This window comes from Adiantum capillus-veneris, chromosome 10 (assembly GCF_014529385.1).
Source record: "Adiantum capillus-veneris isolate H3 chromosome 10, ASM1452938v2, whole genome shotgun sequence".
NCBI lineage: Eukaryota > Viridiplantae > Streptophyta > Polypodiopsida > Polypodiales > Pteridaceae > Adiantum > Adiantum capillus-veneris.
The window spans coordinates 139845883-139862607 of NC_140940.1; the positions used below are offsets into that span (position 1 = coordinate 139845883).

At 45.0% G+C, this 16725-nt stretch overlaps 1 protein-coding gene across 16 annotated transcripts in view; it reads left to right on the forward strand.

Moving 5' to 3' along the window:
* The window catches only part of LOC147449744 (uncharacterized), a 67823-nt gene that overhangs the window by 32732 nt on the left and 18366 nt on the right, over positions 1–16725 (forward strand). For 11 of the 16 annotated variants that reach the window (XR_015189461.1, XR_015189459.1, XR_015189460.1 and 8 more), the window contains exons 2-9: positions 4021–4150; positions 4353–4441; positions 4535–4603; positions 4722–4798; positions 4873–4961; positions 5106–5235; positions 5309–5399; positions 5480–5593. Coding sequence is in view for 11 of the 16 variants with exons in the window: in XM_086522105.1 (XP_086378231.1) it covers positions 4021–4150; positions 4353–4441; positions 4535–4603; positions 4722–4798; positions 4873–4961; positions 5106–5235; positions 5309–5399; positions 5480–5593 (789 nt within the window). In the remaining 5 variants the exon portion in view is untranslated. Of the gene's footprint in view, positions 1–4009; positions 4151–4352; positions 4442–4534; positions 4604–4721; positions 4799–4872; positions 4962–5105; positions 5236–5308; positions 5400–5479; positions 5594–16725 lie in introns of all 16 variants that reach the window. The other 5 variants (XM_086522110.1, XM_086522109.1, XM_086522111.1 and 2 more) reach the window with 5 other exon arrangements.

The window sequence follows — 16725 nt, forward strand, 5'->3', positions numbered from 1 at the left end:
CTGCACATGAGACCATTGACATGACGACAACAAGGGCTACAACCCCAACAGTGATCCACCTCCTGGCATCAAGGAAGAACTGGAGAGAGAGAGAGAGAGAGAGAGAGAGAGAGAGAGAGAGAAATTGAAATGTTATATTAACGTCTTCAAAAGGCCAAAATGACCTATGAGACTAGGAAGTTACAATGCAATGTATTTGATACCAAGTCAGATTAACAAAATAAATTTTTAAACTAGGGATAACAAGATATAAATACTGCGGAATCCTAAACTAAGCGGATAGGCGTGAAAGGCGAAAGGCGTGAAATGTGTGAACTGAGTAATACAATGTGTAGACAATTTGGGAGGGAAGTAGAGATCTATCTTCATAGAGATTCATCTTCATCTGCACTCTGGACGACGAAAAAGTATGGCTCGAATCCTTTGCTGTAGCCTCCTTCGAAACTGTGTAGCTCCTCTTCTCCATCGGGGTCGTCTAGATCTCCCTAGCTCCAATGCTCGGTCTATGAGAATGCCAGTAGTGCGGGTAGACCTCTTCACTGTTGGTTGCTCCTCTGTCTTTTCTTCTGGGTGTACAATATCTAGTGTAAAGAAATCTGTGATCTGTCTCTGGGGTTGTCTCTCTTCAGCTCTCCTCGGTAAAGTTTCTCTATGCCTGTGTAGCTCAAGTATATATAGCCCAAGACATCACTGATCCTCATAACTCACGACCCTAGATAGAGGACCAAAACCTTCTCTGAATAGACAATGAAAACGGCCTCGTATCTCATAGTACACTGTGCAATGACATGTAATGTACCTCTGTCTCTGGCTCTAGATGGCATAAGCGGCATATCCTGCTATCTGCTGGTGTCCTTCTGAATCTGCCAGTCTCAATCTCGAGCTGATGTGAGGACGTGCGTATCTGGCCAATGGCACATCGCACACCATGAGAAAGATGCCTGTCCATATAGCTAGGTCGAATCACAAAGCCATCCCCTGTGAGGTGGAGAAAATGCTCTCTATAGAAAGCCATCTTTGTGCCCAACTCCTGTATCGGCTCTATCCATGTCCTCCTCGTGTCCAGCTGGATCAGATCCTGACGAATGAGTCTATTAATCTCTACCCGCGTCAAAGACCTCAAGGGTGCCTGCAGAGAGTATTGAAAAGGAGGCAACTTGTCCATGGTGAAACCATGTGTGTGAAACCATGATGCCATCTGTCCATACCAGCATGATGTATCCCCATTAAGAGCTAATTGTCTGGAGGACTCTAGAGCCAGCCGCCCTGGCATATCTGTCTCTGGTAGTATCCCACAGACTGTGTACAAAGGAGACCGATCTAGTAAGCGCCTCAATTTCCATAGGGGGGGCAGCAAATTCCGGTCGAATGATATCATGCGGTACGGAAGCCTTGGCTCTAATCAGCCGAGAGATCATAGATACCAGGGGCTTCTCCATACGCCTCCAACCCTCCTGGCCTACAGAAGGTCCCCAAACGTGCACCCCATATTACATAGTAGAGGCAACCAAAGTATCAAAGAGCCATAACTTTGTCCTAGGTTCCTGGAATTGAACCTGCGAACACATCCTCTCCATTCCTCCCAGAGCCGCACCAGCTCTAGTTAGTCTAGTCTTTGCTGCTCTTCTCAAGGAAAATCTCCGCCCAGTAAAGACTACCCCCGGTAAGTGTATGCATCTGTATACTCCACAATCTCCTGACCATATTTGAAAGTAGGTACTGATCTCCTGACCCATTGCGGTGTGGTGTTAAACACCATAACCTTGGTTTTACCTAGGTTTACACACAATCCACTATCCTCTGCAAAACTGCGTAGTGCATCCAACTGTCGTTGCATACCTTTTGGCGAGTCAGATATCAGCACAATATCATTAGCATATAGCAACGATGAGATCCACGTCCTTGCCAGCTGTGCACCTCTGTCACCCTCTCTGTCGATGTAATCAGACACCTCATCAACATACATACCAAATAGAGTAGGAGACAATGGGCAGCCCTGTTTCACTCCAATAGTAGAGTGAACTAAATCAAATACCCCTTCCGGAGTGCGTACATGTCCCATCACTGATCTGTACAAAGCCATAATCCCCCAAATCACCTCTATGGGCACCCCCATCTCCTGTAGTCTGCGCATCAATCGGGCTCTTGGTACCATGTCAAATGCTTTACGAAAATCCACAAAGCTACAATAGATCCGTCTCCCATGTGCTCTGCCCTCCTCAATGATGGCCCTGAGTGTCAGAATATGATCAAGAGTGGAGAAACCCCTCCTAAAGCCGGCTTGACCCTTTGCTCGTACACCCTCGCCCTCTGCCCAATTACTCAAGTGTTGCTCCAGGATAGATGCATACAACCGTGCCAATGTGTGTCCAACCATAATAGTGCGGTAGTTCCCAGGCTCTGTAGGGTCACCAGCCTTGAAGATGGGCACAATATTAGACAACCTCCAAGTCTCAGGTAATCCCTCACACATGAGAGAGAGAGAGAGAGAGAGAGAGAGAGAGAGAGAGAACTGGATCTCTGCTCTCCTAGGCCGGCACACAAGGATGGTGCTATGCCTCTGACTGAGATGCCCAAGGGATGGGCTTCTCTGAGGGGATGACACGAAGGGGAAGATCTGCTGGCCATCTCTCCTAGCAAAGGATCACCTCCACACAAGAAGCCTGTCATCATCTGCGAACCCTGCCGTGGCTGCCCACCAAAAATGCTGAGGGCTGCCAGGTAAAAATGCTAGGGCTGCTGGTGAAAACGCTAGGGCTGCCCGCCAATGACCTGCACCTACTGCCCTTGGGGTACCCATAAGAAGGCGCCCCCACACTAGGGCTGACCTGCATGCCATGCCCCCCCCCCCCCCCCCCCCCTCTCCCGGCCCCTAGACCCCCAATGCCCATATATAGAGCCTACATGGATCTGCCCGACTAAGCCCTCCGGCTCCATGACCTTGGAAAAGGGAGAAAACATAGGGAAGGACAGCAGATGCCTGGGGGGAAAATAGGGGGGACTGGGATTAAATATCCTATCTAGGAGCCTATCTGGCCATGGAACAAAGCGAAAACCCGAGCTAATCATTGCTAAACACAACCCGACATGAGAAACCTACCTCACATTGGAAGAGCACAGCCATAAAACAGCCCTCACTCCCTAACACCTATCCTTGGGAGAAACTGGGACCGACTGGAAAAAATCAAAGAGATGCCTGGACTCCGACATATGCATGAGGGTGCCTTCCAAAGCCCGTGTCAAATGGGCTAATAATATGAAACCAAATGGAGGAAAAATGAATAAGGAAACAACACAAGTACTCATGAGTATTGTGATATGGATCTATGTCAAGTTCATTACACGTATGACATTGACACAGTGGGGCTAGAGAGCGAAAATGGCATTAAAATGAGACTATTGAGGGAATGTGTAAAGGTTAGGATGTTGTTCTAGACATGCCAGTGTGTCTATAGTTTATCTGACAACCAACCCTAATGAATGCCAGCCTTTTGTGACTTTTTCTTGAATATGCTACTAGCAAGGGGAAAACTTTTGTGTGCAAGAGGGGACATTTCTTAGTTGTAAGGTATTTTGAGACATCTGTTTCAATTGGCTGTCCACAGGCACCCACATCTTATTGCATTGGTAGCGTTTGTCTTATGTATCTTTAATGTTAACCATGAATTGGGCTTTTGTAAATGTAGTGGGCGGCATTTACTGATGCTAAGTTTGAATAAATAAACTTTCTATCTTTAGCTGGGTGTCTATATTTAGAGCAAGCTTAAAAAACAAGCTCTGTACTCTCTAGGTTTCTTGTCAGCTTTTATAATCCTGTCTTTTGTAGGAATTGCATTGATATGTTCAATTTATCAACAAGCATTAGGTATTTTTATATGCCTGCAATTGCCCGCCACCCGCCCACCCCCCTTTTAATCAGAGCTTATTCAAAGTGTAGTTGTGGGCTTATGAGAATGTAGTGTCTGGGGTTTTGAAAAGGAGAAATTGAGTGTATTGACTTAGTCTTCAGGCTTGGTTTAGAAAGATGGAGATGCTGTAATGGAGGCCTTGGAGCAACTGCGCCAAGCTGGATGGGCCAAAGTGTGGAATTCACAACCCTACGTGTCACGACGCACGGTCTTTTTTTATATCTCCTCTCTTGTTAATGCTGGTATGGGCATGACATGTGCATTAAACATGAATTTCCTGGAGTATGAATCATGAATATCCTGAAGGATGAATGCACCTTACCATTGCTACTTTGGTACATTCATCCTTCACTTAACATTGCTACTTTGGTTCTCATGTGCATGAGTTGCATGTAAAAGCTAGTGAAGAGAGTATTCTTGTGCTACATGGGTGCTGTTTCACAGACTATTATTTGCAGACATTTATTAGAGAGCTGACGACTCTAGGCATAAAGAATGCTGAAAAGCTTGCTATACCAAGTGTCAGAGATGATGTAAGTACTGTAGTTACAGAGCATTTAACAATTGCAAATATATCTAATTATCTCAAGTGAATGATTATGCACCAATCTTGTTTCTTCATGTAGGCAACGTTTTTATTTACAGTAGTCGGAGTGACGAGTGCTTTAGCCGTACTTGCAGGTCAGCTTCCTGGGGTAAGAGTCCTATCAATGTCTTTGTTCACCGTTGTTCATTTCCTCAGTCCCGTACCTGCATGGTATTCCTGTTCAATGAAAAATTCATTTGGTAATTTCAAGTTTGGTATGGATTCAGGATTGGGGATTCTTTATACCTTACTTGATTGGGAGCATCTCTTTGGTTGTACTGGCAATTGGAAGTATTGCACCAGGGTATTCTTACATTTCTACCACTTCAAGAATCAATGTCAGTAACATTACATTACAAAAGTGTACTATCTCTGCAGAGTTCTACAGGCAGCCATTGTCAGCTTTTCCTCGGTTTTTGAGGATTACCAGGATCGAGTACTTAGACATGAGGCAGCTCATTTTCTGGGCATGTCTCTCTACAGAAATTATGTAACTCTTGTGTTTGGCATGTTTGTTAGTGCACAGATGCATGATCGTTTACACTTTTTAAAGAGGAACTGTAATATCTTTCCATCTTGATAATTGACTGTTATATTCGTGTGCTGTACAGTTGCATACGTGTTGGGTGTACCTATAGTGGGGTATTCTTTAGACACTGGAAAAGAGCACGTGAACCTGGTAGATGAAAAGATTCAGAAACGCATTTACGAGGGTAAAATCGATGCCAAGGAGTTGGACAGGTGAGTCTCTGGCTATGCTGCATGGAGTATTTTAATGAATTGATAAGTCATTTGAAAGTATACTCGTCTGTAGACTGGCAGTTGTCTCCATGGCTGGCTTAGCAGCAGAAGGTTTAAAATACGAAAAAGTTACAGGTCAATCAGCAGACCTGTTTTCTCTACAGGCAATGTCTTCTTCTCATTGTTCTTATCTCTATTTCCTGTTCATGGGTGACTCATCCTTGGCTTGGGTTTGTCCTTACAGAGACTTATTAATAGAACGAAGCCTCCACTGAGCAGTGAACAGCAGCAGAATTTGACAAGATGGGCGGTACGCATCTTTCAAGCATTAGTTGCTCAATACGTTAATACTACGCTTGTAAGAGTCGGAGCAGAAAGCTGGTTTATCTTAATAAATCTTACTGGACTTGTTATTTTTCAAATCGTTTTAATTTTCGAATTTCAAGGTCAGATTCTTATGGGAAACTTAGGTAAAAATAATTGCACAAACAGAACTACCTCATCAATCATGATTCTGTGTTTCCTTGATACAAATTCAAAATGTGGTTAATGTTAAAAATTATGACTTTATCAGGATAGGTAACTTTTCAAGGTTGTTAGGGGACACATACATTTTTCAACATCTATTTCATCTCTTCATGACATGACAGCCAGGTCTATGTATCTACTGCTGCAGCCTAACCCATGGTTACGTGGGCATGCAAATCCCATTTGGCACCATACAGATTCCACCATTATTTGGAAGAGAAGGCTATCTAAATACAGAAAAGCAAGCTGTCTTCGAAGAAAAGAGTGTTTTGATATAGATATCTGCTCGGTATTCTCCCATGGGAATCATTGCTTTCCAAACAAAAAATTTATCCAGCCCTATTTTTGTCTTGCTGTGTCTCAAGTGGGCCCATAACAATCACTGTCGTGGGTTTAGGAACCGTTGAGAGATTTTTAGAGTATGTCAACAACAAAAAACTTGCATTTCATGTATTTTAGAGAAAAAATGAGCATAATCCATGGGATGATTTGTAGAGGATCTTCCATGTGTGCACATGCTCCTCAGGAATCTCTTGCAGGTTAACCCTTGGTCAACATGTGGTCGAAGCTGGTCAAACCTAAGAAAAAAGAGTAAAACGTCCTTCCTCTATTTTTTCATCATCAGCTATCATATTACAATAGATTATTCTCCATTTACAGTGTCTGCATCAGATATGTCCGTAGAATGACAACTGACTGAGCTTGATAGCACTGTATCTGGACGGCACCACGTGCTAGGTGGTGAATATGTGAAACAAACCTGAAACACAGTTGTAAATATTGCGCAAGAGAAAAACTGCAAGAGACATGTGAGAGGCGGAGTTCATTCAGAAGATGATTGGCTCCCAAGGTAGGCGCATTGTGGCGGTATCTTTTTATTTTCTGATCAAGAAAATAGAGCACATTTGCGCTTTGCTTGGAGAGACTACTCTCGGGACCTGGTTACAATTTGCACCTAGGCCTCATATTTATAAGTCATGGGTGCTGAAAGAAACCCATGAAGCATCTGCAAAAAACAACTCCTACATGAAAAGTATCAAGCTGACTTGGCTACCCATATGGGCGTATCAGCCATTGCACTATATCGTTTGTAATTGCTAACAACAAGTTTTACATGAAAAGCATCAAGGGGACTTGGCTACCCATATGGGGGTAGCAGCCATGCCACTAAAGCGTTTGTACCACCTATCCTGTGATGATCATCTATGTGTAGTCTGCCACATCATCAATTTGTTCCATCGATTTGTTGTGCATCAATGCTATGTCATCACTTTTGTGATGGTCACCCTTGGCAAGACTGGATTGTCAAAGGCCAAAAGCCCATTATTTATTGTTCAGAAAATTATGTCTATCACTCACTTATTACTTGATGGAAATATTCTCTGGCTAACAAGGCCAAAGAGGCTCAGCGGGTTTAAAACTGGGCTGCTTGGTGCCGAGACATTGTCTCAACTGAGCATACTCAATTTCATCATAGGCCAACGGTGTTTCTTTGGTGGGCTATGGTGGGAGGGCATGCATTGGCAGCAAGTTTGTGTGGTCATCCATCTTTCCTTTGGCATGTGTTTCTTTTTAGAGCACTGTTAAAGAAGACAATTGGCATCGCTTCTTGCCCCCCTACTAAGAAGATATGGGCCATTGTTTCCTTTGATAGAGACCTAGATACATGGAGGGCTTTTTGCCACATGGTTCTAGGGTAGCGATTTGCCAACTCAAGGCTTCGTCGCATCACCCTCAGATAGAGACTTGCAGAGGGGCTTAGATCCCCAAAGGCGGGAGGATATGCAGATTGTGCAAAGAGAAGGTGGGTGATGAGCAGCTCACAACCCCAAAGAGGAGTTTTTTTTGGGTTGGGGGGGGGGTGGGGGGGGGTGTTGGGGAGGATGAGGAGAAATATGCATGCACCTACAGGGCCTACACTATGATCAGAGAGAGCTACCCCACCCCGTTCAGAGAGCAGCGCTCCCTCTGCCAGCTCTAGGAGTTAGCAAACCCGCGCATGATAGGGAGGTTTATACAGGAGATTCATCGATACAGAGGGGTTTCTTTACTATCTTAGACGGTACCATGTGGGGACATCAGACAGAGATCACCACATTCTTCCAAAGATCTATCCCACCTCCGCACCCACACAATAGCAGGGAGTTACCCTCTATAGAGTAGAGACACTGAGAGCTAGCAAGAGACAAAGCGCACCTGGATTTCAGACACGTCGTCTTTACCAACAAAAGATAAAAGAGATCAAAGACCAATTCCACTTTTGCCCATTTAAACTTCCCCACCCCTTTAGTAGCTACCTTTTTCCTTTCTCCTTCCTGGTGTTAGCTTTACGTCAAGGACATTTTCCCTCTTCCATGTAGGTCTTCAACTGAGAGGGAGTTGTGTACTTGCTTCGCTTAGCCCCCTTTGGCATCATTTCTTGGCCTTTGGACTGATTTGAAGGCCCCTTTCAAGAGGGGGTTTCTTTCTCAGCAAAGAGAGCCTTCTGCTTTGCATGAAAGGTACTAAACTCCTACTTGCGGGGAGTTCCTTTTGAATGCAAATTCCAGCAACCAAAGCAGATTGCATCATAATTTGGAGAATGTTTCGTGGGTAAAGCTTCATACTTTTTTGAAGTGCCAGCTTCAAACTTTCGCATCTTCTCTTCATCAGACACTTTCATAAAGGAGTGACCTTGAGAAGGATCTCCCAAAACTTGTCAACGTAGTGGGAAACAGCTTCATGCTCTCTTTGGGAGAGCCAATCCCATTCTTTACATTTGTGTAGAAGTCAAGAGGAAGGAACTGAGCATAGAATTGCTTTTTGAATTCCTCCTAGTCTTTGGGTTTACATCCTTCCAGAATTATAGTAAGCCACCAAATGCTAGCTGTATCCTTAAGATACATGCTAACATGGTACAATTTGGATCATTTTGAGAAGTTGCCTTCTGCAAAGGCCACTTCGAGCTGATGGATAAAAGCTAGAGCCTTATTGACAACCCTCCTTCCGTTATAGCACTCGAATTTAACGTCCTTATTTCTAGTTTTGAATGTCTTCTTCTTCTTGTGGTGTTGGGACCGCTTCTTGGAGATAGCTTTGGAACCTTTAGGCACAGGGATTCAGTGTTGACTCTTCCTCGAACCGGGTCTTGCTCCTCTGCTTCCTTCGGTTGCTCTACTACCTCTTCTAGATCTAGCTGCAAATCTTTGACAGGGACTATGTTGCCCAAGTTCTTCATAAAGGAGTAATTTGGAGAGTAACTGGGCAAGGAAGAAAGATGCCAATGGGAAGTTCCCACTCCAGGATCCCTTTGGAGCTATGTTGGAGCCCCAATCTACGGTATATACCGAGTCGGCTCTGAGGGATTTTGAGGTGGCTCCTCTATCTTTGCTTTCCCTTTTTCAAGGGTCTTAAGCACTTGTTGCACTTCTGGCTGAGCGAGAGCGGCCTGTAGTTTTGACATTTGCTTCATGAGGTTCTCAAGCTCTTCTAGTTGTATTGCCATGGGGTATGTTTCTAACAAGAATCATCTTTCCTGAGGAAAGGAATAGAGGAGACCTCGCTCTGATACCATTGTCACACAAACAGAAGCCTGCACTATTCTATAGAATAATACTGAGAAACAATGCAGAAAGAGTACACAGCACTAGGGACCCAACAAATGGGTTGGTCCCCCCTTTGAGGAGATATTCTTCTAGGGACCAGAAGATGGGCTGGTCCCACCCTTGAGGAGACTTTCTATAGTTATGAAGTGTTATAAGCACATAAATCAGAAAGCTCACGCTATTCTCTGTCTTGGAGGCTTTTGATGCATAAGAATGCATGTAATCATAAGCCTATTGACTGAATTTTGTCATACTTGTAGCAGTGAACGGCTATTTTTGCTTTGTTGTGGAGTATTCTTGGTGGGAGAAATCTCTATAATTGTCTGCTCACTTATGAGGTACCTGAACGGGAATGCCTTGGCTGAAATTGACGACTCAAATTAGACAGAGTGCTAAAAGACTGAGCGAACAGCCAATACTACGCTTGTCTCGGGGACGCACACAAGCTTTTATGGCTGTGCGTCACCTTCGTCGTGCAAGCTATTTATGTAGGTTCTACACAACCCTCACAGTAGCTCTGAGCAAGAAATTGCTGGTGTGAGAGAGAGAGAGAGAGAGAGAGAGAGAGAGAGAGAGAGAGAGAGAGAGAAATGAAATGAAATGAAATGTTACATTAACGTCTTCAAAAGGCCATAGTGACCTCTGAGAGCAGAAAGTTACAAGGTGGTGGATCTGATACAAAGTCAGAGTAACAAAATTAAAATAACCTAGTCAACAGTACAAAACAAAGATATATATTATGGGATTCTAGATCGGTCGATGTGAGCTAAGCCGAAACCTAAGCAAAAATGGGCGGCTAGTTGGGATAGCTGAATCACAAAAGATCTAGCATCGGTCATTGGCGAATCTCATCAATTTCCTCCATGGTTAGTAGTCTGACCGGGCGTCGTGCATGCCTGGCCAGCGTGCTTTGAATCTTTTGACGTAGCCTCCGTCGATGCTGTGTAGTCCTGCGCAGTCGTGGGCGCTTGGATTTCCCCAGTTCAGTCGCTCGGTCAATCAATGTGCCTCTGGTGTGAGACGGGGGGGAGCTCTGCTGTGGGAGTGGCTCTTGCGGCTGTCCCGTGTCTGCTCTGAAGAAGTCTGTAATCCGTCTTTGAGAGAGAGAGAGAGAGAGAGAGAGAGAGAGAGAGGGGGGGGGGGGGCTGAACTCGGAGCTGAGAGAGAAAGCTAAGAGAGAGAGCTGTCTGTGTGTGTGTGTGTGTGTGTGTGTGTGTAAACTGTTGCAAGGAGCTCCAAAGTGGTAGCACTACATCTTTTTTATTGCTAGCGGGTGATTTTTGCACCAATTGGCGTTGCATGTGGAGAGAGAGAGAGGACATGCAAGCTGCCAATGTTGAGGTTTTCCAAATCTCCACGCTAGTTGTTGATTTTTTTTAATGGTTATTAAATTTAGTCGCGTTCAGATTGGCCCGGCCACTCACTTTTAAAGGTTTTTAACCTTACACTTAAAAACAAGCGTTAGAACTCGGTTTCTAACCAATCTTAAGCTTTATTATCTTGGCCAATTTCATTCCTCTCCCAACTCAATTTGTCTAGTCTCGTTGTGATGTATTTACACTATGTCTGACCGGCCACTTTCTTGGGCGGCCACTGTGAAATTATTAAATCGTGACTTTTCTAAGCGGACGGGGGACACCATCTTATTCATGTACTTGTTTTTATCTGTTTTGCTCTACATCCGGCTAGTGTTCTACTTATCACACTATCCAGACACAGATATTTCTAGATGGCACATTGCATTGGAAAATTTTACCTGTTCATTTAAATTATCAATCAGTACCAATAAATTCATAAATCTATTTTGTGTGCACAAAAATCATTTTCATTTATTTGTAGCCGTAGCTAAAAATATTACAATACACTTGCAGCGGATCATCCGAGATAGGATACAAAGCTAGGGTCTCTCAATGTGTGTCCAGGTGTCTGCCGATAAATTTGGAACCCAAAGTGCAGCAACGTACATCATGACCGGTGTCATCAAAAGCGTTGAAGAGCCACCCTTTGTGCAAGGCTCTTGAAATTGTGTTGAAAGGCATCTTCGCTCTAGCATAGCCAATGTTACATATCCTTTGGTGAGCCTATTTGTGGCGCTAAATCTGATCCCTCCCCTCGTGCTTGTAGAATATAGTCTGATATCTCATTGATGTAGAGGCCAAAGAGAGTCGGGGATAGGGGGCCTCCTTGCTTCACACCAATGGTGCTAGCAATGGGATCTGATAGTCCACCTGGGCATCGTACTCTACCTGTGACGTGTGTGTATAGAGAATGAATGGCTCATATCATCTCCGAGGGTATCTGTAGCTCTCGGAGTCTCTCTCTGGGGATCGTATCAAAGGCCTTGCAGAAGTCCACAAAGCAGAAGTAGAACCTCCTCTTTTGTGCCTTCGCTCCACCAATCAAACAGCGAAGCACAAAAATGTGGTCGATAGTCGAGAAAGTGCGTCTAAAGCCCACGTGTCCTGGTGTGCGTAGACCTGATGCCTCTGCGTATGTGCTAAGCTCTACCTCAAGAACTACCCCATATTGTTTAGCCAATGTGTGACCAATCATGATAGTCGTGTAATTTCCTGGATCCAAGGTGTCGCCAGACTTGTGGATAGGCACAATGGTGTGCATAGTCCACTCCTCTGGTAGTCCCTCAACCAAGGCTTGGTTGAAGAGACGTGCTATCAAGGGGGAGAGGGTGTGCATAGATCAGGTGCTCACTCTGTAGGCCGGTGTGGTTTGCTGAACGGCCATGTTGTAGGCGTCGGATAGCTCTCTCCACCATCCCAGATGTGAAGGTCTAGGTAGTGGAGCGAGGACATGATGGCTCTGGAATCAATAGCTGTCTAGGGATCTGGTATAGGCGCTCTGCATAGTCGTGCGATATGCGATGGTCCTCCAAGGGGGTGGTGGGACGTGGCTCTCTGAGAATCCTCCAGGCTGTGGTGCAATCTGTACTCATGAGGAGGTGATATAGCTCAAGCTCTTGTGCCTCCTCGAAGGCCCGCCGTTTACGGCGTGTGATGGCCTTTATCTGTCGTCTAATCTCGCTCTCCGTGATCACCTCCAAACCTCTCTCAGCCTGTAGATGTCTGTTTAAGTCTTTGCACTCTCATCGTACCATCAGTTTTGGGCATCGTCCCAGGAGATGGGGGTCGGCCGCTGTGGGTAGTGTGTGGGAAGCAGTTGAGGGCTGAGGTGTGGAGGAGAGCGGAGAGCTGGATAGTGAGTGTGGCCAGTGCTGTGTCTGGATCCAAAGTGTATATCCCCTAGTATACGTGGGATGAGTAAACTCTAGCTAGCTCATGTGTGAAATGAATGGTGATGTGTGGTGTATAAGAAGGAGGTGTATGTGGGATATGTATGTCTCGCTCAGTGCTTTATTGTATGCCATTGCCACCCACCCCTTGTTGATGTATTTGGATCACTTGGTTTCCCTTGGCCGTCTTCACGGATTGCAATTGTCCACTAGGAATGATTTTATTGGACAGGCTTATGCTGATGACTCCATATTCAAGCCTCGAAATAATCAAGATGACATGCGGGAGATTATGCAGGCTTTGGATACATTTGGGCTTGCGGTAGGCCTTAAGGTCAATTTCAGAAAATCCAAACTCCTGCCTCTTAATGCAAGTGACTGGCATCATCTCTTGTGGCTTGGGGAGATAATTGATTCGCACGTGATTGTCAGACACTTGGGGTATCCTATTGGGTGAAATGTAACCAATACCCAGCAAGTGGAATGGGTTATGCAAAGACTACAGGTCAGATTGCATTATTGGAAACTGTCCACTTGGCTGTTACATGTTCGGCTCCATATTGTTCAGAGCATAATGATGGCTTATGTTCGGTTCTATTTGCCATTGCTACATTGGCCTCGTCCTCGCCTCCAGTTGATTATGTCTGATATTCTATCTCATTTCTGGCGCACCGATTCCCGAAAGAAAGGCCTTCGTTTGTTATCTATGGAGAAGCGTTGCAGTCCGAAGCGTTTTGGGTTGGCTTAATATTTTGGATCTTCGCCGCCATGTTATAGCAAGGAAGGCCATGTTGTTACCTACTCTTGCTCAGCAGTCTCAGCCATGGAGAGTGATGGTTTCCTCACTTTGTCAACATGTTGTCACACCCGCCCTTGGTCATTGGCGGACCTCCCTTTGGGAGATTGTATTTGGCAAGATGGATGATTGTATTCCTGGTTTCTCGGTCACCTCGAGTTTACTCATTGCTTGGAAAGCTGTTACAGCTCATCTTTCATGGCATGGCAGACAACATCCAGATGGGAATTCAATACGCTTGGAAAGCATTCACTGGAGTAGGGCATTCTCACTTACTCTTGTTGATCGCTTGCCACGTCAAGCATACTTCCTTTCTTGTCGGGGCATATGTACGGTGGACGATGTTGTAGACACGTCTGGGATTATGCTTTCTTTCTCCCAAGCGGCTGAACGCTTTACTTTGGGTGTGCATTATCGTCAGATTTAAGAGGAGCTTCAGCTCATGCTGGCTGTTTTCTTGCATGTTCCGCCCTCGGCCAATGGAAGCCGTATGACAGATTGGACTTTGTGGGAAACCTCTTTTGATGCCATTTATGCTAGCAACATTTATGCCTGTCTCCCACGTCATTCATGGCTGGCTGATCATTGCAATGCGTTATGGTCGTTGCATAAATTTGATCGATGGTGGAGAAAGGCTCTTGCTGCGATTTGGAAGAGCCATTTGCCTCTGAAGGAATGTCTGTTTCTCTGGCGTTGCTTGTTGGGAGTTCTCCTTGTTGGAACTCTCCTTGTTGCACGTCGCATCAGATCTTGTCAGATGTTCAGCTACTGAAGAGACTATCATGCACCTGCTTTGGGATTGTCGCTTCACAAGGACTTTCCTTGCCCGCATCTCATCATGCATGCGCCTTCGATTTCCCTTGGAGACTTTCCACAAACGGTTTTGGGCTTTTGGCATCCTCTCAACTTCCCTTCAATGTTTTGAGGCTTTCTTCACTTGGGTCAGATTCTGGTCCTTCTGGTCTTTGTGGCGCCAACTCAATCTTAGCATGTTCCATCAGCAAGAAACAGATCTTTTTCCTTTCTTCAAGAAATTGCATAGGCAATCCTTACATTTTGCCCTTGATGTTGGGGACATATCCCTTGATATCTTGCAACTTTCCGATGTTTGCTTCTAGCCGCATTTACATTATGAACGCTTCTGTGTTCTTTCTTTTGTATCTATTTTCTGATGGGTTTTCCTCACTTTGAGGTTTCCCATTTGTAAATAAATCAAATCAGATTTACAAAAAAAAAAAGTATGTGGGATATGTGAGCCAATGAAGGAGAGAGCGAGATATGTATGGTCAGACCCAATGGATAGTGGTGGTATGGTGAAGTATGGAAGCAAGTGGGCTGCCTCGCGAAAGCCCGTGGTGTAATCTATTGTACTCTCGCCTCCTGGTAAAGATGTTGGTACACATGTCAAGGCCCCGGATGATGGCCGTTGTGCCATTCCATTATAGATAACGAGACAATGCTGTGATTCTAGGCGGAGTGGGTGTTGTTCGTATGGTGTGGGTGTGGTGGTATCTGTGGAAGTCTTCTTTGCTCTTGTGTGCTCCATGGTGGAGAGTAGCTCTGGGTCATCAAAGTCATAGATGTCACAGTGTCTGCTTTGTGTCCCCAAGGTAAGTGTATGCATTTGTATACTCCACAATATCCTGACCATGTGTGAAAGTAGGTGTTGATCTCCTGATCCATTGTGGTGTGGTGTTAAACACCATAACCTTGGTTTTACCAAGGTTTACAGACAATCCACTATCCTCTGCAAAACCGTGTAATGCATCCAAATGTCGTTGCATACCCTCTGGTGAGTCAGAGATCAACACAATATCATCAGCATATAACAACAATGGGATCCACGTCCCCGCCAGCTGAGCACCTCTATCGCCCTCTCTGTCAATGTAATCAAACACCTCATCAACATACATACCAAATAGAGTAGGAGACAATGGGCAACCCTGTTTCGCCCCAATAGTGGAGTGAACTAAGTCAGATATCCCCTCCGAGGTGCGTACATGTCCAATCACTGATCTGTATAAAGCCATAATCCCCCAAATCAACACTGTGGGTACCCCCATATCCTGCAGTCTACGCATCAATCGAGCTCTCGGTACCATGTCAAATGCTTTGCGGAAATCCACAAAGCCACAATAAATCCGTTTCCCATGTGACCTGCCCTCCTCAATGATGGCTGTGAGCGTCAAAATATGATCAAGAGTGGAGAAACCCCTCCTGAAACCAGCCTGACCCTTTGCTCATACACCCTCACCCTCTGCCCAATTACTCAAATGCTGCTCAAGAATGGATACATACAACCGTGCCAATGTGTATTCAACCATAATAGTGCAGTAATTCCCAGGCTCTGTAGGATCCCCAGGGGCCTTGAAGATAGGCACAATAGTAGACAACCTCCAAGTCTCGGGTAATCCCTCACACATGACACAATTGAACAACACTGCAAGAACCTCTACCAGCATATCCCTAGCATGTATAAAGTGTTCCTCTACGAGAGAGAGAGAGAGAGAGAGAGAGAGAGAGAGAGAGAGAGAGAAATGAAATGAAATGAAATGTTATATTAACGTCTTCAAAAGGCCAAAGTGACCTATGAGACGAGAAAGTTACAATGCGGTGTATCTGATACAAAGTCAGATTAACAAAATAAATTAAACTAGGATAACAAAATATAAATACTGCGGGATCCTAAACTAAGCAGTACAATGTGAAGACAATATGGGAGGGGAGTAGAGATCCATCTTCATCTGCACTCTGGACGACGAAAGAGTATGGCTTGAATCTTTTGCCATAGCCTCCTTCGAAATTGTGTAGCTCCTCTCCTCCCTTGGGGTCGTCTAGATCTCCCTAGCTCCAATGCTCGGTCTATGAGAATGCCAGTAGTGCGGGTAGACCTCTCCACCGTCGCTGGTTGCTCCTCTGTCTGAGAGAGAGAGAGAGAGAGAGAGAGAGAGAGAGAGAGAGAGAGAGAGAGAGAGAGAAATGAAATGAAATGAAGTGTTATATTAACGTCTTCAAAAGGCCAAAGTGACCTATGAGACCACACAGAGAGAGAGAGAGATGATGATGATGATGATGTATTTACGTCCTCGGGGGGCCAAAATGACCCATCGGACCCAAAATCTCATATATGAGATTCCCCCCTTCCCATGTGAAGGAGGGGACGTGTCATGATTCTGTGGTGATTTTGTTTGTGAGTGTGGTGTGATGTTCTAGTACTTTGGCAAGATAGATGCCTAGTGCTACTGGAGAGAGATGTGTTCTTGAGAGAAGCTCCTCAAATGTAGTACTATCCTTGAATAAGTTGGGGAAAGTCGACCCGAATGTGTGCATATGCT